Source organism: Ziziphus jujuba, chromosome 3 (genome assembly GCF_031755915.1).
Source record: "Ziziphus jujuba cultivar Dongzao chromosome 3, ASM3175591v1".
Taxonomy (NCBI): Eukaryota; Viridiplantae; Streptophyta; class Magnoliopsida; order Rosales; family Rhamnaceae; genus Ziziphus; species Ziziphus jujuba.
This window is the reverse complement of record NC_083381.1, coordinates 33,257,158-33,278,839: the sequence shown is the minus strand read 5'-3', so window position 1 is coordinate 33,278,839 and position 21,682 is coordinate 33,257,158. Positions and strand designations below refer to the sequence as shown.

The 21,682-nt window shown below is 32.4% G+C and overlaps 3 protein-coding genes across 6 annotated transcripts; 1 reads left to right on the top strand and 2 right to left on the bottom strand.

Annotated features, from left to right (window-relative positions):
* The first annotated feature begins 11,873 nt into the window (after positions 1–11,873).
* On the top strand, positions 11,874–13,664 carry LOC107433389 (pentatricopeptide repeat-containing protein At2g29760, chloroplastic). The gene has a single exon (XM_016044684.3). It carries the CDS (start codon positions 11,874–11,876, stop codon positions 13,662–13,664), a length of 1,791 nt encoding a protein of 596 aa, XP_015900170.3.
* Positions 13,665–14,443: 779 nt separating this feature from the next.
* Positions 14,444–16,968, bottom strand: LOC107433419 (RING-H2 finger protein ATL34). Of its 2 annotated transcripts, none has more exons than XM_016044706.4 (3): positions 16,126–16,968; positions 15,275–15,417; positions 14,444–15,127 (listed from the first exon to the last, which is right to left on the bottom strand). In XM_016044706.4, the coding sequence occupies exons 1-3, from the start codon at positions 16,282–16,284 to the stop codon at positions 14,773–14,775; spliced, it is 657 nt and encodes a 218-aa protein (XP_015900192.1). In that variant the 5' UTR covers positions 16,285–16,968; the 3' UTR covers positions 14,444–14,772. The 2 variants fall into 2 exon arrangements, with proteins under 2 accessions (XP_015900192.1, XP_015900193.1); XM_016044707.4 differs by having other exon boundaries at positions 15,275–15,372; positions 16,126–16,940.
* A 1,169-nt stretch (positions 16,969–18,137) lies between these two features.
* On the bottom strand, positions 18,138–21,669 carry LOC107433420 (uncharacterized). Of its 3 annotated transcripts, none has more exons than XR_003053366.3 (3): positions 20,726–21,669; positions 20,466–20,550; positions 18,138–19,192 (listed from the first exon to the last, which is right to left on the bottom strand). XR_003053366.3 is itself a non-coding variant. In XM_016044708.4 (2 exons), the coding sequence occupies exon 1, from the start codon at positions 21,543–21,545 to the stop codon at positions 20,766–20,768; it is 780 nt and encodes a 259-aa protein (XP_015900194.1). In that variant the 5' UTR covers positions 21,546–21,669; the 3' UTR covers positions 20,223–20,550; positions 20,726–20,765. The 3 variants fall into 3 exon arrangements, 1 of the variants encoding a protein (XP_015900194.1); XR_001582793.4 differs by having other exon boundaries at positions 18,140–19,192; positions 20,664–21,668; XM_016044708.4 differs by lacking the exon at positions 18,138–19,192 and having other exon boundaries at positions 20,223–20,550.
* Positions 21,670–21,682: the final 13 nt, after the last annotated feature.

The following is a 21,682-nucleotide window of genomic DNA, read 5'->3' as shown; positions in this document are numbered from 1 at the left end:
TGTCATGGAAATAATAAATAACCGTCGGGACGTACCCAACCTCACGATATGTGGCAATAATAAACCGTTGGATGATACCAACCTCACGACACCGTAGTAATAATAATAAACCGTCGGATAAATCCGACCTCACAGTCCGTGGTAATAATAGATAACCGTTGGATGAAACCAACCCGCGGCACCGTGGTAAACCCAACATGCGGTAATATAATATAATATAATACTGATCCAAGGTATTGGCATTACATGGTACATCAATTTAAAATGACCGATACAGTATCCTACTGTATCATAATCATAATTTAATTGTCAAGTTCAACCACTTGTTCAAATATTTCAAAATCTCAAAACATCATTTCATACGAAAATCAGAAATACCACAGTGAAATATATTCACCATAGACCAATTTTAAACAAATAAAATTATAAAATATTTGATCATGCTTAAAATCATAAAATTTTCCATCTGCTTCTCAAATAAATCATTTCCGAAATGGTTTAAAACTCCAATTTAAATACCAAAATATTTAACTACTCCAAGTTCACTTATGAACCCATTAAAATATAAAACCATTTAATACATTGTCAAACCTTACGTAAAATGACAACTCATATTTAATAAGGCAAATATTTTTATATGCATAATCCTAACATTCAATCAAATGGTATATAAGCCAAATTATTCGAACACATATATATTATATTATACCCCAAAACAATTTTTAAAACTAATAACCATAGCAATAATTAAAATAAATCAAACCACAATTTCTTTAAATTTCCAAATATATTCTTTTGGCACCAAAATATATATTAAAAACATTATAAATTAGCAATACAATTTATCTGGAAATTCTCTTAATATCAAATACATAAAACATATTTATCAAATATTTAATTATGAGATATTTCAACAATGAAATTTGATAAAATTTACCAAAATCTCAAATTCCTCAGAACCAACATATTTTATGATGCCCAAATATTTAATTCCATTCAATTTTGGCATCAAAAATTCCAAATATAAATTTACTAAATATTCAACACATCAAACATATTTTCAAATAACCAATTAAAACAAAAAATATATATTTTTTAACATCCAAAAATAATTTTGAAGGTGGATCACTCACCTCAAGCACACAATTAATCCAACATCCTCCATGGGATCAATTTCACGACGTACATGTGCTCCTAGAACAACAATATTACACATCTCAAATAAATTAATATTTTATTCAGGTAAATAATACCCGGTACCCGGAGGGACTAACACAAACATTAACCAAAATTGATGAGTAATATACTGAATCGAAGCTTGTGGAACGAGGATCGCATTACCGGCCTCCATTGATCCCAATTCCGCCTGTGGTGGTCGGAATTTGCCCAGGAAGTATCGGCCGAACTTCACCTCCTCATAACTCACGAACCACTTCAAATTTAAACGATTGGAGACCATATTTGAACTCAGAGGACACAAAATAGGGGGAAAGGGGTGGCAAATTGGACTGGGCTAGCCGGAAACGGCGAGAATCGCTGGAAAAACAAAGTGACCCGTCGCCGGCTTCAACCACAGATCTGGGTGCGTCACCGGTCGGTCGGCCGCCAAACTTGGCACCTGAGCTCGTCGACGGCTGGGCTTCACCAGTGGCCGGTGCGTGTGGTCGTCCGATGGCCGGAATTTAAGAAACGGCAAGGGCCCGAGAGGAAGAAAAGGAAAGGAAAGGAAGAAGAAGGAGGAAGAAGAAGAAGAACGAATTCCCTCGGGGGGGGGGGGGGGGGGGGTGGGTCTTTTTCCCACATGGGGGAAGGAAAAAAAAAGAAAAAAGAAAAGAAAAAGAAAAAGAAAAGAAAATAAAATAATTAAATAATATTATTATATAAAATAACAATAATAAAATAATATAGTATTTTGCATGGTTGACATGTGGCATCTCATCATGGTGACACATGGTCACATTTATTAAGTCACACGTGACACATTGTTACACGTTTAAAAATAATATTAAAATAATACGGTATTTTAAAATTTTGCAGGTCCATAACTTTTTAACGGGATGTCCAAATCAGGCGTGCCGCTAGTCTGTGGACTCGTATCGACGAGCACTTCACAATCATGTATGAGTCAAAGCTCATTTCCCCATAAATAAAAAGTCAACTCCGACACCCTTGGACAGTTTGGACCCCAATCTTGTTTTGCTCATATCTTTCAAACCGGAGCTCCGTTTTCAACGTGCTACTAGTCTACGAACTCGGGCCAACGTGTACTTCATAACGGTATCTCAGTCAACCTAGAATTCCATCCGAGTCAAAAAGTAAACTTTTAACCCTTTCGATCAACGGTCAAAGTCAACGGTCAACCTCGGTCAAAGTTGGAAAATTTCCGTTGTACTTTGGGATGGGGCGTTACAGAACACCTTGAAACTGTAAACTAAATCTTCAAGACATGGAATGTTGCAAAACATCAACCTAGGCTAGGCCACAAAAAACTAAAGCCCAAGGTTAGTACCAAATCAAATAGCAATCACCAAACATCCAGCTGATAAAAAATCAACCCGATTTAGAGTTGATCCCAAAAGCTGTCACAACACTAATTGGCCTTACATCCACGTGCCCAAACTTGTTGGGTATCCATCAAAGCATATCCTTAATGATCCACTGTGGCCCTTTACCCATTGAAAACCACTGCAACTGCCCAAAGGAGGCAAATGTGTCCCCACTAGGCACGGCAATTTGCCTCATGATGCTTTGTTCCCCACCTAAAATGGGGTAGGGATATTCGGTTAATTAGTGCGACAGGGCGAGGGCAGGGAATATAATCCCTACCCCATACTAGCTCTTTATATATTATATATAACAAAAAATTATTACTTTTTTATTTTTTTTATACATTTAATTATAAGTTTTCTTTTGCTTTTTTTTCTTTTGTTTAAAATGGAAATAACAGTATTTTAAAATATTATTTAAAAGAAATTAATTTTTTAATATTTTTTTTATAAGCTAAAAAGTTTTTGAAAAAAATAAACAAGGAAACGGAACAAGAAATGGAAAAACCCACCCCGACTTAGGGAATCCTCAGCCCCACCCCTCCTTTCATATTACCGGGGAATAAGGCAAGTTTAGGGATGAAAAATCCCTATAGAGCAGGATATGGGGGAAGCTGCCATAGTTCCACCTTGTCCCGTTATCATCTTTAATTTCCATTAAGCCAAGAAAATCCAACCGCAACAAAAGTCAAGTCCAACCCACTCTAAAACGTAGCATCCTAGATCATTACAAACTGTGAAGATCAAAGGAAACAATCAAAAAATGATTATTAATCCTAGTTTCTTTTTACCCTAGCAGTGCAAATAGATGCTTTCGTCCTTACATTTTCCTTATATATATATATATATATGAAGGATGAGGCTATGGCTCAGTCCGTTCGCATGTCGACCCATACCAAAGCAGACGTTTTTTTAAAAAAATGTTGGTTTTTCTGTGTATGTGTACATAACTGTACACAGCAAAGCCGGTGCTTTTTTTAAAAAGCGTCAACTTTAATGCAGATCCGCATGCAGACGGACCGTACCGTAGTATTTCTCTATATATGTATATGTTAAGAACAAACAAATAAAATAAGCACAAAATATTATATATTCAATTCTTATCTAACCTTTTAATAGTATACTAAACACAGGGGTGTGCAAAAGACCCCTCAAGCTTGCTAACCCACCCAATCCAACTCAACCTGACTGAATTTTGGCCGATAACCAATTTAATCGATTGGTTTCAAATTGGCGGATATATTACTCCTTACCCGATCGACTTGCCCAATTGTATAAGTTATTATATATATATATATATTTTTGGATATTTTGTAGTTTTATTCTATATAAAACCTTAATTTCCTATACTTAATGAAACTCTAACCTTTATTTTTCCTTTTGTAGCTGCCGCCCACTCCTTCCCCATCTCATTCTATTTTTTTTTTTTCACTCTCATCCACCAATAAATCGCAACCATCAATGAAACCTTAATCCTTTTTTTTTCTTTTGCAAATGCCACCTATTCTTCTTCCCCAACGATCAACATATCTCCAACAATCAACATCCAAACGACCATAACACCATCCATATAAAAAAAACATCCATATTTTTTAGTTTTTTCCTTTGCACTTCTTCTAATATGTGTGAAATGACTATCAACAAAACAACCATCTCTCTTCCCAACTACATCTTTCTCTTTCTCTTTCTCCATTCATCTCTTTTTCAACCAGATCGACCCATCCGAAACCGACAAAGTTAATATCAGTGCTAATAGATACCAACTCGAGTTGGTCAGTTCAGAGACTGGATTCACCTTAAATTCGACCAACCCCAAACCATGAAGACCCCAAACTAAACACCTATGAAATTAACGTTTTAGATTTAATTTAAAAAATTAGGTTTGATTCACTCAAACAAACTCAATAACTAAACAATTATGATTAAAAATTTTAGAATAATATTATAAGGTCGACCTAATAACATATTTATCATTATATAATCATATTGTTAATTTAGGAGCAGTATGTTAGATAAAATATTTAAAACTATTAAATAAGGTTCTAATTAAGATAAACAAAATTAAATGATAATAATCATAAAAACTGAAAGCAAGTGTGGAGGCTATAACAAAATATAAAATAAGCATATGTATATTAGGAATCTTTGCATGATGATTTTCAAAACAAACTTTGTAATTTCTTGGCAGATGATTAATCCTGTTCGATATTATCATATACAATAATATCATAATAATTTCATAAGAAAATATATATCTATATATATAGTACCATAGTACTTAAATTTAACCATATATATTTAAGAATTTCCACTTAAAATATTAATTAGGTTATATGTTCAACATAATTAAAATTGTAAGCTTAAATAGCTAGGTATTATTTTTATTATAAATGTGTAGCATAAATAATTATTGATGCTACGTTATTATAATTCATTAATTTTTTTGGAGCTTCTTTTCATACATCGGATGAATACAATCTTGCTACAATATTGTTTTACAAATATTGGATTCTTAAAATATTGGCGGCAGTTATGTGAACCCATTTCTAAGTAGATTTGATAAATTAATTATTGTGCATGAAACCAAAAATCAAAATTAGAGTCAATATCATTAGGTACAGAATGAAACGACGTCACATCAGGGGAAGAGGAAAGGGTTTCAGCATCGTTATTGCCCTCCAAAACAGTTGTCACATCCAGAACCATACTACACAATTTGATCATCCACATAATAATTATTACAACTCCTCTCATATTTATTATAAATTAAAATAAAAAATCCTAGCCTCTAGACTGAAACCACTGATGTATAAATTTATTTCTCTTTTTCAAGATGTTTATGGATAATGTCATTTTGGCTAAAGAAATATTACATTCTATGAAGAAGAGATGATGAAAACGAGGACTATTGGAATTTAAATTGGACATGCGAAAGGCATATGATCAAATGGAGTGGAATTTTATTTCCAAAGTTTTGAAAAAATCTTGGTTTTGTAAGGGACTTCATTATGTTAATAAAACAGTGCATTACTTCTCCTTTTTTTTTTTTTTTTCTCAATTCTTCTTAATGGGAGCTCTTGGGGTTGCTTCAAAAGTGAAATGGGTTTTCATCAAGGAAATCCTTTATATCCTTTTTCTTTTTATTACTAGGACTGAAATGTTGTCCAGATTATTATTCAGAGAATAATGCAATGGGTATGTTGGAATTAAAATTACTCCTTCGGTTTTTGCCATTTCTCATCTTCTTTATGCAGATGATTTTATGTTGTTTTGCAGAGTTAATATTAGGGAGATTAAAAATCTAAAGCAAATCGTTGATAAATATTGCTCCTAGTCAAGTCAATCCATAAATCTTGAAGTCTTGTTTTTTTCTACGCTAAAAATGTTTGTAAATTATTCAAAGCTATCTTGAAGAATATATGAGGAATAAAAAAGATTTCAAAAAGTGCAATCATTCTTGGAGTTCCTCTTTGGGCAAAAAGAGGGAATACCTTGGTTTTTGAGAAAATTTTAAAGAATCTTAAAAGGATAGTGGAAGCATGGCAAAGCAAGTTATTGTCTCAAGTGGGCAAAAGTACCCTTATCAAATCGGTTACTATGTCAACTCCGGCATATGCTATGGCAATGGCAAAAATTCCTTCCAACATTTGTAAGAAGATGTAACAAGTGGTGAGAGACTTTTGGTGGTAAGGATGTCTTATGATTCAAGAAGCCAATTTATTTGTTGGCTGGGTCCAAAATGTGTTAACCAAAATGTATGGAAGGTTTGCGAATTAGAAGTTTCGAAGCTATCTATAAAGCCAATTTAGCTAAAATTTGTTGGATGTTGGCTGAAAAGGTGAAAAGAGTATGGGTTGATCAGTTGCTTACTAAATATTGTCATAGGAAGGATTTCCTGAATTGCAACAATGGTAGAAATTATTCTAAATTTTGGTGAAATGTGCTTGGTATAAAAAATATTATTAAAAAAATTTGTTTGTTAAAGATTGGCAATGGTGAAAATATTGATGTGTGGGAGAATCCTTAGATTCCAAATGTTCCCGGTTTTAAACCAATACGAATGTTTGAAGGATTACAACAGTTAACATCTATTTGTTAATCGTTTGATAAATAAATCATGTGATGGGTGGAATGTGGGAAAGCTCAAAGAATTATTTGATGGCAGGAGTGTAAAAATCAATTAGTCAGTAAGGAGGACTCAAGATCAACTAATTTGGATGCATAATAGGAAAGGGAAATTTTCAATTAAATCAGTTTTTTTAATGGATAATGGATATGTATGGAATTTTCAGTGAGTTGGTACATAGAAGATTCTTTGGAAAGCAAAGGTCCATGAAAGACTCAAATTTCTTTTATGGAGAATTTTACATGACATTCTTCCAACAAGGGCAAATCTGGAGAGTTGGATGGATATAACAGGTGTAGATTGTCCTCTTAGTGGCTGTGAGGTAGAAGATTTGATGCATCTGTTAATGAGACATTCTTGTTCTAAAGCAATGTGATTTGGAAGCAAATGGTTTATTAGATTGGAAAATATTTAGGTAAATTCTATTACAGATTTTTTCACTCTATTTATGTCCTGACACTCTTGCTTTAATGTCTCTTCTCAAGAAAAAGATCAGTTAATGCTGTTTGGAATTCTTGTCATTGATCAATTTTGGAAAGCTCAAAATTAAGTTATTTTTCCAAAAGAGAACCTTCAGATCTAATAGTGGAACTTCAAAAATTATGGCATAGGATGAATGAATTTGAATTAATCATAAGTAGGGGACAAAAATGCACTCTTAAGGCATGTCTGGCCACTTGTTTTTAAAACAGTTTTTTGTTCTGTAAAACAGAAAACTGTTTTCAGAACTAAATATTACATGTTTGGCCATCAGTTTTCAAAAACAGTTCTAAAAAACAAATGACAAAAAAACAAAAAAAAAAAAAATTGGAAAACAATAAAATGATGTTTTCATCTGTTTTGAAAATAATAAAATACATATTATTTTAATTTGTTTTTTTCATCGTTTTTCTTTAGTCTACATTTCTTTATCTTTTAAAGAAAAAACATTACTTCAATTCTTTGGAATATTTTAGAAAGAAAAAGTTATAGAGAGAATAAAAAAAAAAATATTATGCCTTAATAAATGTATCAAATTAAATTTTATCTTACTTCTTTTATCGGTGTCTTTTGCAAATATTTCTTATATCAATTATTTATTTTGCTATTTTATTCTTTTTCCTTATTTTTCCTTTGTTTTCCTCATCAAATATTCTCTCTCTCTCTCTCTCTCTCTCTCTCTCTCTCTCTCTCTTTTCTATTCTGTTCTTTTTTCTAATTTTCCATTTTTCCTTTATTCAATTATTTTTTTCTTATTTTCCATTTCCATCAGATATTTTTTTTAATTTTTCAATTTTTACTTTTTCTTTTTCATTGTTTTTCTGTTTTTCTATAAGTTGTTCTATTTTTTTCTTTTTTTTTCCTTATCTCCATTTTTTATTTCCCCTTATCTCCCATTGTATTTATTTTTTTCCTTTTTATTGTTTATTTTTGTTTTTACCTTTCCAAACATGTTTAGCCAAATATGTTTTCTGTTTTTTAGTTTTAAAAATTGTTTTTAACTATTAAGGGCCAAACGCTCATTATTCTCATTAAACAGCAGAAAACAGTTTTATATTCTCTATTTTGAAAACAATGTTTTGAAAACAAAAAACAGAAAACATGGCCAAACAGGCCCTTAGTAATTCTCAAATGTATTTTGTTCAAGGTTGGAAAATTCCTATGTGGATTATGTTAAACTAAATCTGGATGCATCTCTCAAGAAGGATGCTGGAGTAGCTGCTGCTGTGGCTAGGAATTCTCAAGGACAAATCTTGTAAATATGGTCTTTTTCTTTTGTTTGTGATCTTCCTTAAGTAGTAGAGGCTGCTACTTTCTTGTTTGCGTTGTCCAAAGCTTTTTCTGAAGGTTAGCAGCTTATTGAATGTGAAGAAGATGCTAAAGCGGTGGTTAAAGCTATTCGAAGTAAGCGTTTAGATAGAATCCAATGGCAACATCATTCTTATGTCGATGATATAATTTTTTGTCAAACTCTTTTGAGTCATATTTGTTCTGTTGCATTCCTAGATCTGAAAATCAGGTGGCTCATTTCTTGGCTTCGTGTGCAAGAAAATCTTGTTATTTTTGCGACATTTCAAATGTCTTGCTTCCTCCTCTCTTTTGGAATATAAGGATGAAACTAGACATTGATTTTCTTATAGTATTTTTTAGTGTGCATAATGAAGCAATGAATATTTTATATATATGAATTATAATGTTGTTTATAGATTTCATCATATACACACAGAAATACATGTATACACATAGTCCGTTTCCCATGCAGAGATCTTTATTTTATTAAAATATAGATATGGTTTAAATAACGAATTTTAGAAAAGTCTTCATCAATAATAACATTTTAGACCATGATTTTCATCATCTAAAGTGACATCTACATTTTAATAAAATATGGGCATCTACACTAGAAAATTATATATATATATATATATAGATCTCCTCTCTTACTTTAATTTAGAGAAGTTATAATTATTGCAAACTATAGAATTTATAATTGTTTTGATTCTAAATTTGTTTAAAAAAATGAAGTTACTCGCTATATAAAGAAGACAATGCTTAATTTTTGACTGTATATATGTATATACCCAAATTATGTAGTTTGTAATTTAAGATTCAAGGGGTCGATTAACAATACGCAAAATAATAATAATAATAATAAGTAGATACATGTCCAGAATAAAAATATAATTCTTAAAGAACAGGCATTTAAAATACTTTTTTATTATAAAAAAATTAAAAGAAATGACATATAGAAATACTTTCTTTATTTATGAAGTTAGCTGTTGATTTAAGTTTTTGATATGGTGCTATAATATCAAGAATTTTATGACTTTGAAAACTTAAAAAGTAACTAATAATTTAATCAAATTCAGGGAAAAAAAAAACAATAATTAAATATACCCTTGTTTTAAATGCAAGTGCTACCATATTGCACAAGAGAATGACTTTTAAACAAATTAATGTTAAATTTTGGTTAACAAGCCACAGGATTTATTTATTCAATAGTCATTACCAATGTTCTAAAAGGCGTAAGATGGTAAAGTCAAGCTTTAAATCTTATGAGCTTAAGTGTGCTTAGGCGAAGCTTAAGCTTGACAAAACGTTTCACAATTATATTATTATTTTAATTATTATAAGGCTACTAAATAAACAAAATAATTCATATTTTAAATATCAAAATAGATATAAGGCTATACTACCTTTGTACGTATAATAAACGTAATTAGCATGTAATAATCATAATAAATTTATTGAAATTCATATTTTCCAAGTTTCTAACAACAAATAGAAGTTCCCTTTTTTTTATTTTTGAAAATATATCTTGTAAGTTGCAAGTTAATGGGAACAGTGGCAAGCTTTTTCTCTTTGACTCATTTAAACATTAAGAACAAATGAAAAAAAGGTGTGGTGCCCACTTTTGCTTAAAAAGTATATTATTTTATTTCACTTTTTTCTTCTTCTTTTTTTTTTGGGTTAAATTTTCTCTCTAATTGCTTAATCCTTATATATTATGTTTTCATTTTTTTTGTTTAAGAAAAAAAAATTAATCTTAAAATTTTTTTCATTTTTTAACAATATTTTTATATTTTATTTTTATTTTTTATTTCTTATGAATTGTTTTTTAATATTTTTTAAAAAATAATCTTAGAAAAAAAAAAAAACTTTGAACAAAAAGGCCCACACCTTTTAATCCCTTGGAGTGTATTAGACGGTCAACACAGTGTTGATTACTTTTTTTTTTTAAGCCTTGCTACTATACTAACCATTATCTAAAAGCATCATGTCTAAGTATGCTTAAGCAATGCTTTTTTTCTGCCTTTAAGAATACTGTTTATTACTTATAATTATACACACCACATAAATAGTTGGTAATATATATATATATATATATATTTCTTTTACATTTTCTGTTTCTTTTGAAAATAATATGTATCTTATACTTTCAATTGGAAGTGAATTTGAATTATATATATATATACATATATATAGCATGTATTAAGGATTACTAATTAATTAAATATTTAATAAGTGTTTCAAGTTTGTGTTATGCATAACTTGGTTTTATATATGTGCGTATATATAAATATATATATATATATATATATTATCATATGAAACATGAAAACCATTAATTTGTTTGGGAGCCATATTTTTTTAGAACAAAATTAAAATTATTCACAAATAAAAGTAGAACAAAATTAAAATAGATATTTCATATATCCATTAAAACAAGGTTATCGAGGGGTGGTTTCAATGGGAAAGCCACCAATAATATATGGATTTAATTTGGTAAGTACAAATTTTTACAATGATAAAACATATAATATCTCTCAGTAGATCTCTCATTAGGATATCTTAATGAATTTTCCATCAAACCCTTCCTAATTAGTTTTTTAAAATTGATATTTAAAAGTGTGTTTGGGATTTTATATAAATTTAATAAAATACTAAATCATAAGGGTAAAATGAATTCTACCAGAACTTTTATAAATTTTAAATATATTTTCAAATTTCAAATATATATATATATATATATATATATGTACATGATAGTATAATAATAAATAAGTTTATTCTTCTTTTTTTTTTAAATCTTGGGGAGAGAGAATTTATGTTGAAATAATAATTTTGCTTGAAAAAACCATTACTCTTTTTTTTGGGGTGAAAAAAAAAAACTAATATATAAATTGTTACTTGAAAAAAAGTGGTACTATTTTACTGAGTTAATTCACTAATGCAGTTAGGCTATATTAATTTTTTTTAAAGGCTATATTAATTTGATAACTACATATTTTCAAGAAAAAAAAAATTGTTAACTACACATTAAGTTAATTCTAGAATCCACATAATTCCATTTTTTATATACAGTATTTTTTTTTTTTAATCATTTATTGGTTTAGTGACTGAATTAACATGACTTTGCTATATATATATCACATTGCATAAAAAGATTTTTTTTTTTTTTGAAAAGCAAACATAAAAGAAGTTTTTTTTAATAAGTGCATTTCCGTTGCCAAAACCAATATCTTTTTATTTTAACAAATAAATATAAAGATTGAGTTTGTCATTATTCATTTTAGTTATATCACAACTCTGCGAAATTAAATGAAAGCAACAAAAGGGCAATAGAAAAAGAAATTAATAATAATGAAAAGAAAATTGAAAAAGACTGATAGAAAAAACAAAAATGGCGGGAGTGGAGACTGCGTTTTGATTCGAATATCATGAAACCAATTTCAGCAGAGTCCATAAAGAATCACTGCATTTCCATATCCAAAACCAAGCAAGCTCACGCTCTCCTCCTTCGGACCCACCTCTTCTTCAACAACCGCTTCACAAGCAAGCTCATCAACTTCCTCGCCATTTCCGAATCCGGGTCTCTCTCCTACGCCCGAAAGATCTTCTCCCAAATCCATGACCCGGACTCCTATATCTGGAACACCCTCATCAGGGGCTATTCAAGAAGCCACAACCCACATGAAGCTTTGTCCTTTTACCAATTCATGCTGGTTTCCGGGTTCCGACCCGATAACTATACCTACCCTTTTGTGTTTGGGGCATCTGGTCGCTTGCAGCAGCTTGACATGGGTCGGAGGTTTCACTCTGAGGTTTTGAGAAATGGATTTGGGTCGGATTTGTTTGTGGTTAATTCTTTGATTCAGTTTTATGGAAATTGTGGATCCATTAACTGTGCCTGTAAGGTGTTTGATGGAAGTACTATTAGGGATGTGGTGACTTGGAATATGATGATTAATGCTTATGTTGTTAACCGGTTTTATAGGAAATCGTTTGATTTATTTGAAGATATGATGGATTTGGAAGATATTAAGCCAGACGATATAACAATAATTAGCTTGGTTTCCGCTTGTACCCAATTGGATGATTTGGATAGTGGAGACCTACTTTGTTGTTATTCAAAAGAACTTGGTCTGGATAGAAATCTGAATGTGTGCAATGCAATTCTGGATATGTATTGCAAATGTGGTGATTTGGAAACGGCGACATTGGTGTTTGATTCAATGGAAGAACGAGATGTTTTGTCATATACTAGTATGCTGTCAGGATTGGCAAACTCAGGTTATTATCAAGAATCATTAGCCTTGTTTCGGAAGATGCAGTCTGAGAAAATCCAACCTGATGAAATCATGCTCGTCAATGTTCTTTCAGCTTGTGCTCAGACTGGAGCTTTGGACCAGGGCAACTACATTCATCTCTTAATAGATAGATTCAAAATAAACTGTGATATTGTGCTTGGAACTGCTCTGGTCGATATGTATGCAAAGTGTGGAGCTTTACATTTAGCGCTACAAGTATTTGAAAAGATGAGAACAAGAAACATATTCACATGGAATGCAATGATTGGAGGGCTAGCAATGCATGGTCACGGCAAAGAGGCAATCATACTGTTCGATCAGATGAAAAGCAGCAAAGTGGTAATGCCTGATGATGTAACATTCATTGCATTGTTATGTGCATGTAGTCATGCAGGAATGGTCAATGAAGGTCTAGAAATTTTTAAAACAATGAAAGAAAGTTTTCAGATTGAGCCGAGAATAGAGCACTATGGATGTGTGGTGGATTTGTTATGTAGAGCAAGACTTGTTGAGGATGCACTTGCTTTCTTAGAGAGTATGCCTCTGAAAGCTAACTCTGTATTGTGGGCTACTCTTTTAGGAGCTTGTAGAACTGGTGGGCATTTTGAGCTTGCGGAGAGGGTAGGAAAAAGGTTGATTGAGTTGGAACCAGATTCGGGTGGGAGATATGTGATGTTATCAATTCTGTATGCAGGTAAAAACCAGTGGGAAAATGCATTAGGTTTGAGAAAACAGATGAAAAACAAAGGAATTGAGAAGACACCGGGTTGCAGTTGGATAGAGTTCAATGGTCAAATTCACCAGTTTGTTGCTGCCGATCGTAGCCACGCTCAAACAGAAGATATTTATACCATGTTGGAGGAGATAACTCAAAGAGTTCATTTTGATGGAGTTGATGAAGCAATCATTGAGAGAGAATAAAGAAACATTTTTTGTTCTTCTTGCTGAGTTTGAGATCAACCCTAGCCTTGGGACTGAGATGTAATTTTCTCCTTTTAACAAATTTGGTCAAGAAGAACCAAGATATCTGAAAATGATTTGCAATAGTCGAAAATTGCAAAAGAATTTAAGACTATAACACAAAGATAAAAGATGTTATTTAAAGCTACCCCAGAGGAGTTTTTGTCTCTGAGAGGGGTTTTTGTTACAAAAAACAAAAGAATATGATACAGGAATTTCTGCCATTTCTTTCATCCACGTCTCTTTATAGTTGCTTGCATGAACCAACTTTTGGATATGAGATGCAATTAAATTTTTGTAATTCAGATATTGGGCAGTCTGTTTAATTCAGCTAAGAGTGTCATGAACGCCGAAAAGATGCATTTCACCAGCGCCGAGTATTAAAAGGTTTCCCACAATTTTTTATACTTAAATTTAATAAGAAAAATAGGATTCTAAAAAGTTTTAGCAAATCAACGTTAAGCAGAAAATATTAGGACGAATAAACTAAAAAATAAGTGCTCACTACCAAAAATTAGGTTATAATGGCCAGGTTACATTATCTATATAGTCCATGTAGTTAACCCCAAACTCAAACTTTCAATTACATTTTTCGGTAGTTACCCAAAAAAAATATTACATTTTTCCGTAAGAAATTATTTCTTAATGGTTCATAAGAAAATTTTCAAAAATCATCAGTTCTGAAAGTTGAGGCCTCAATGCAAACATAAATTAAATTTGTATGTAACCTTGCTCGAATCTGAGACCCAAAAAATTTGAGAAATTCTGTTAAGAGTAATTTAACACCAACTCAATCTGTCTCATGGTTAAAAGAACATGGTTCTATGTACAAAGTATGAAATTTTTTTCATCTAATATAACCACCTAACCTATAATTTTCAATGCCTCAAAACTTAAACGTAGATCAGTCGGCTCCAAATCAAACAACGCAACAACAACAACGAATCCCCCTACCCCACCCACAAAATTAAATTAAATAAAACTAAAATTTACCTATTTGTACATTCACAAGCATTGTCTGGTAAAAGGCATGTCTAACTATCTAGAACAGCCAATATCTTTGCTCTGATCATTGCCTTGTTTCTGGTTGTCCAGATGGTGTAGGTTCAGCTTGGTTTCCAGAAGGAGGTTGTAAATGCCCCTGGTTGCTAGTGTTGTCCACCGAATGCACACTACCAGGTAGCAGCCACTGGTGAGAATGGTCATTTGAAATCTCAGAATCATCAAAGGATTGAGCCACGCTAAACGTTACAGGCATTGACTGTTTAGTTCTAAGAGATTGTTGTACTGATATTCGACAAACTGGACAAGTAGACTGTTTTCTCAGCCACACATCAATGCAAGAGAGATGAAAATTGTGGCCACAATTGGGCATGATTCTCAATATTTCTTTATCTTGGTACTCGCCCAAGCATATCGAGCACCTGCAACAGCAAAAGTAGCGAACTTCAATTCACTTGTCAAAATGGAATAGCTACCAAAGCCATCAAAATATCAGTGACTCAAACGAGCACTAAGATTTTCTACTTTTTGGTTACATTAAATCTCAAAATATAGTTGTATAAACTTACTGTGCATCTTCAATGGAACTAAAAGCTTCCTGGTTGTACTTCATGGTAGGTATTGCAGCAACGAGAACTGGTTCAAGGCCACTAGAAGGATGCTCTGGCTGCCAGTAAACAGTGAATGCTTCAAATCCATACTCCAAATTCAACTACAAACATATAGAACGAGAAATGCAGGATGCAAGAGATCCCCTGGTATTAATTAAAAGCAGAAGAATGCAACTTCCTTGAAGCCATACCACATAACATTATGGTAGGAAAGAAACGATTTCATAATCTGATAATACAGCAACCAAAATTGGACCTACTGTATCAGCAATCTCTACACAAATGTTTGGCATAAAAATTCATGAAAATGTTCCTAAATCTCCCCAACAGTGTGTTGATCCTTCCCATGAATCCCATCAATTCTATTATTTCTCCATCTTAAACTAGACTAGCTCCTCAATCTTGTTAGTCTATAACAATTCATCGCTTCACAGTCTTCATCTTCTATAAAAAAAAAATTAAGTGAATAAATGGATCATTTTTTTTCATCCACTTTCATGCTCGACTTCTTACTACAGTAAAGTTCACATCAAACTAGAACTCAAAATGGCCAAAACTAGATATTCAGAGCTCGAAAAGTAGAAACAAGAACAGACTGAAATCAAAGCTCTGAGCTCATGTGCAGCACACTAAGGTGCAAACACATACATGTGGATCACAACCAACTAACATACTATTTGACAAGAGTATTATATACATATATGTATTTGCATGCACACACAAGCATATACATATGACTTAGATCGATTAACTGAGAAAGATATCCAAATCAGGTACTGCGAAAATTAAGCAGATGGAATAATATATACCTGTTCAAGATCAATCCTTGTTTCAATTTCGAACATAGGCCGGGATTGTACACCTCGAAGTCTTCCACAAATAATTCTTGTGCAGACAAATACTATAAATGTGGCACTCATACCAAAACCAATAACAGTAGTAATCAAATTCATACCAGAGCCCATCATACCTGTAAAATCCTATTTCCTACCCAATTTCCCCCCCCAAAAAAAAAAGAAAGAAAATCCCAGAACAAGACGAATTACCTAAAACAGAAACATACCCATTAGAGTAAATACAAAACACAGGTGAAAAACAAAGAAAACAAGGATCTCCCACAAATTAATTATGAGTAAAAAAGATAAATTTTTAAGAGAAAAACAAAGAAAATATGGAGGAGTAAGAAAGACCCAGATCAGAAATCTTCACAAATTAGCAAACTTTAAACGGAATAGGGAAGCGAATCACAAAACGAGGTAAACCCATTTGGAATTTTGAATCGCTTAGGGTGGACTCAAAGGTAAAACGACATCATAAGATAGCAAGTACGAAAGGCTATGAAGAAGAAGAAGAAGGAGGGGATTAGAAAAGAGAGAGAGAGAGAGAGAGTTGTGGAAAGAAGAAGACAGTTCGTTTTCTTGCTCTTTGGAATCGTGTTCATGGGACCCAATTACCAATGAGGGACCCAGAAAATATTAAAAGCGAATTTTTTTTTTTTTTTCTATATCGGACGGTCGAGGAAGGCCGTCAGATTTGGCGGCAAGATAAATAAAACTGTAAAAAGTAAGAATTTTAGGTTAATAGATTCTGGATGCGAAGTTGATTATTTTTGTTGTTGATGTTGTTGTTTGTTTACAGTTGGTGAGAATCTCATCTCATATGCTTTTGCTTTGCTTCTTTCCCTCTTTCTCTGTCTCTGGTGCTTTCTCAACCATACTACTTGTGTGGATAAGGCCTAGAGGGACTTAAGTCAAAATGAAATTTTTTATTTATTGAATATTTGGCTTTTGTGAGGGTATTTTGGTAAAAACAGTATTTATTACTAAAAAACTGAACTGACTTTTTCTTTTCCTTGCCAGACATAAATGTTACACAAAGAAAAATTATATAATAAGGTTGTTTTCTCTACCTCTTTTTAATTCAGAATATATATTTTGTATACTTGTTTTTTCTTTTCTTTTCCTCTTTTTTTTTTTTTTAATAATTATGCGTGGTTCAAAGGGGGCTTGGAAGAAGATTTCTTGAAACTTCAACAAAGTACTTGTTCTTCTATGATGAAAATTCTAATCTTGGAATATAAATTTAATAAAAGGTGACGGTCGTCATTTAGGGTTGTTTTTAACTGGAGAATAAAATATCAATAATTGATTCCATGATTCACGTTTATATATAAATATATATATATATATATATATATATAAAAGATTAATTACCTTACATTCTCAAAATTATCTATTTAATTTTCATAATGTTTTCAAATTACAAAACTCTTTTTTATCCCAAAAAAGAAGTTACTGATATCATCCATAATTCCAATTTGATATTTAGCTAACAATAAAATTTTGAACCCCAAAAAAATAATAATAATAATAATTGAACCCCACCAAAAAATGTGATTTTGTAAATACTTACCAAGAAGGGGGAAAAAATACAGAAATTATATAAAAATCAGAAAAAGTAGGTGGAAGAAGATCAACCCAATATATAAACCAAAAAGGCCATAAACCATGTTATGATTGTCTTGTACTCTAAGAGCAGCCTGAGAAAATCCTTCTCCACTCAACTCAACTCAACTCAGACAAATTAAAACCAATCAAGAACTGCCATATGGCAGTATAAAGATCCACCACGCCACATGCAAGATTATAATAGGTGCCAACCCAACCATGAAAATTTTTCTTCAAAAAAAAAAATGAAAAATGAAAAATGAAAATTTACAGCCTGAACAGAGATATTTCCAAGACAGTGAGACAGCTGCAAACTGGATTGGTCTGTGGCCGGCTGAGGGAACAATAACTCACCCACCTTCAAAAAGGGCATGTTCCAGTAACATAGGGAAGAAAACCCATTCAGCAAAAAGACAAACAAAATAATTATAAGCTTTTTTAAAAAAATAAATGAACAAATAAAAAGATGAGGTAAATATGTAATCATATTGAAGGTGGAAATACTCTACGTTGACTTTGACTTTGAAGCTTCTCCAATATTTTAATTAGAATCTTTTTGTGAAATTACCTCTAAACGTCCATTTCAAATGTGGATTCTTTTCTCTCCCTAAATGATTTTTTTTTTTGTTTTTTTTTTGGGGGGTTAAAAGCATAATGGATTCTTTTGTAACCTCCACCACACAGAAAAGGTCTCTCCTCCCACTATAATAAATCCACTATCACAAAGCCCCTTCAATTCTAGTAGTGCGCAAAACGAATCATCTAACTTTGCTCAAACTACATTCTCACAAATAAAAGAAAAAAATGGTGATACACTTTCACTGCACTTCTATAATCAGAAAGAAAACAAGTGCGTTTGATAATTATAAGTTACAAAGACACTAATCTTATCGAAAACAAAATCAAATCAAACCCTGCATTAATCTTCCTATAACTACTTTGGTATCATTTACTCTGAAATATATGAAAGAAAAAGAAAAAGATCAAGATGTAAACCACATCGACTTCATAATAATTATGGTGAAAATCTAAAATTATACCAAGCTCTCACCATTCTTTAATAGTACTCTCATATGCAGACAAATAAAAAAAAGAATAACAGAAAGTATGTCCAGAAATGGAGAATCCACACTAAGAACACATTTTTGCGCATGACAGTACTAGGAGACTAACTGTTCACTTTCCAGCATGCTCTTTGGTATTGATTTGAAAGAAATTGACTTGAAACAAAGCTAAAACACAGACCTATGCTTGGAGATTATGAATGATTATCAAGTAGGTGAGTGGTTGAAAATTAACATTGAACAAATAAAAAAAATAAGCAGAATACATTGGATGCAATATGTAGTACAAAAGTTTTCAATCACTTCATGAAAATCCTGGCCTCAGATTCTGTGACGAAAGTATTACCTTTTTATTGTACTTCTTCCTGTTTCCACAAAATTTCAATAAAGAAATCAGCAAAAGAGATTTCTGCCTTTCAAATTATATGACGTCATTGTTATAAAACAAGTGGAGAGAACAATACAGATCCATTTAGATAAAAACTTAAAAATCATTTCTTTTCCATCCCATGTATAAGTATAATTACGATCCTTGAGGAAATGCAACACTTAACATTTTTGCAAAGAAATTAAGCATGCTTATGACTTTCTGCTGTCCTTGAAAAGAAATCACTAAAGCAAAATATTAACAACTTGATCATATAACCAATGTATATAGTTGCATCCTCATTTTTATGTGATTAGGACATGGCGTGTTAGATATTTCTTGCTTGTATCGGAGCACTACTCATCCCATACGTACAATCGGTTTGAAGACAAATTGAATTATACCAGATATGAACAATACTAATCACACTTCCAACAAACCGAGATCGATGAAATTCTACACAAAAACTACTGGAATAACCGATAGCATCCAAGAACGTAAGCAAGATAAACAATAAAAATTTTAAAAAATTCATTAGAAAAATAATGCAGCACCACTAAATCCAAAAATATACAGATATTTAAATGCGGATAATGGACAGATAATGGACAAATCCATAACACCTAACACCAAACCTATCAAGCAAAGAAACAAGATCATCAATCATAAAAATACTCAATTAAGACATCTAGATGGAGGCAAGCTTCTAATTGCACTATAGCGGCATATATTTTCAGCATGGGAATCAAAGATAACTCCTCCTTTAGAAGTATTAACAATATATTTCATTGTAGAACAAAATTCTTAATATCAAAATTCCATCGATCTCAAAGAACTGGACCTTACCCATGCTCATATATGTTTCCAAAATAAAAACAAGAGCAACTTAATTCTGATTTTACTAGAAAGGAACGCATACAAAAATAGATCATTTGCCGCTCTTGGAATCAATATGCCTAACACGCAATCATTTCACTTTAATTTAATAATTGCAACTAGATAAAAGCAATTTAAGTCACAAGTCGACGTAACTTGAACAATTCCGCTTGATTCATTCATCACCGTCCATACGTTAGTCCATTTCGCACTCCCAAAACCACTTGAAATTTACAAGGTAAAAAATAACAAAAAGAAAAGACAGTAAAACGTATGCAAAAAATCCAAGAAAGTAATCAAAAAGAATTGAAAAGGAACCATAAAGCCATCAACATTAAACTTTGTAGAAAATGGAAAAACTGCAGTACATCAAACAATCGAATACAACAACCGACCTAATCTCGGGTCAACCAACCCAAAATCCAATTTGCCACGAAAAATGCCTCCGTTTTTCCTCAATCCACCACCAGACAAAGACACCTGCAAAATCAAATCACAACCTGTCATTAACAGAAGCAAACAAATACTAACCAATGAAAAAATAAACCATCATTACAAAAAGCTTGATTCACACTTTCAAACATAAAACTCACCAAAATCAAATAAGCCCAAATCCCCAAACTATTTTATTCACACTTTCAAACATGAAACTCACCAAAATCAAATAACCCCAAATCCCCAAACTAACTTCCAAGTCAACCATCAATGGCAGTCTCAGCTGGAACATGAACATCCTTATAGAGGCAAACATAAGGTGCATCACACCCCTCATACTTCCCAGTCCACCTCCCTTCATCAATATAACTTGCATCCCAAATCGAAGCATACAAATACATTGGCTTCTCAGGAAACCATTCACCTTCCCTCTTCTCCTCCTTCCTCACAACTTTGCCATCAATCAACCACTCGATCAAATCAGGACCCCACTTGATCACGTAGCGGTGAAACCCATCAGAACAATCAAAACCCAGATCGTGGATTTGCTCTCTGTTGCCAGTACCGGTAGTATAATAGTTAGTCTGCACCAAATTCCTATCTCTGCCCAAGAACTCGAAGTCAATCTCGTCCTGGGACTTGTCCCCTTCCATGGAGGAGAGGTAGATGTTGAAATTGAGCCCGCTGGTGTTACCCTTGGGGCATTGTATGAGGGAGCTGAAAGTGCCGTAGAGGAACCTCGTGGTGGTCCTCCACCGTGCACCTCCGCGGTGGTCATAGACGAGGGTTATGGAATTGGAATCGGAGCAGTGAGTACAGGCATCGGGAGTGTAGTCGATGGCGATCTGTTTGAGGGGTTGGGTTTTGTGGTATGGAGGAGTCTCTGGGTGGAGAGCTGGGTCCGCCATTTGAGTTGCAGGTGGTGGAGATCTAGTGAGAGTGGAGATGATGACTGTGAAGATGATGATGAAAAACGATGTCGCCCAGAAGAAAATTGAAAAATTGGTGATCTGGTGATTTTGAGCCGTTGGATTCGGCATTAATTATTTTATTTTATTGAATTATTGGATGTGTAAATTAAATATATTCCTGCGTACTATAATATTTTTTAAAAAATTATCGTTAATATTATGAAAAATCATCATTAATATTTCGGTTTTCTTACGATAGAATTTTC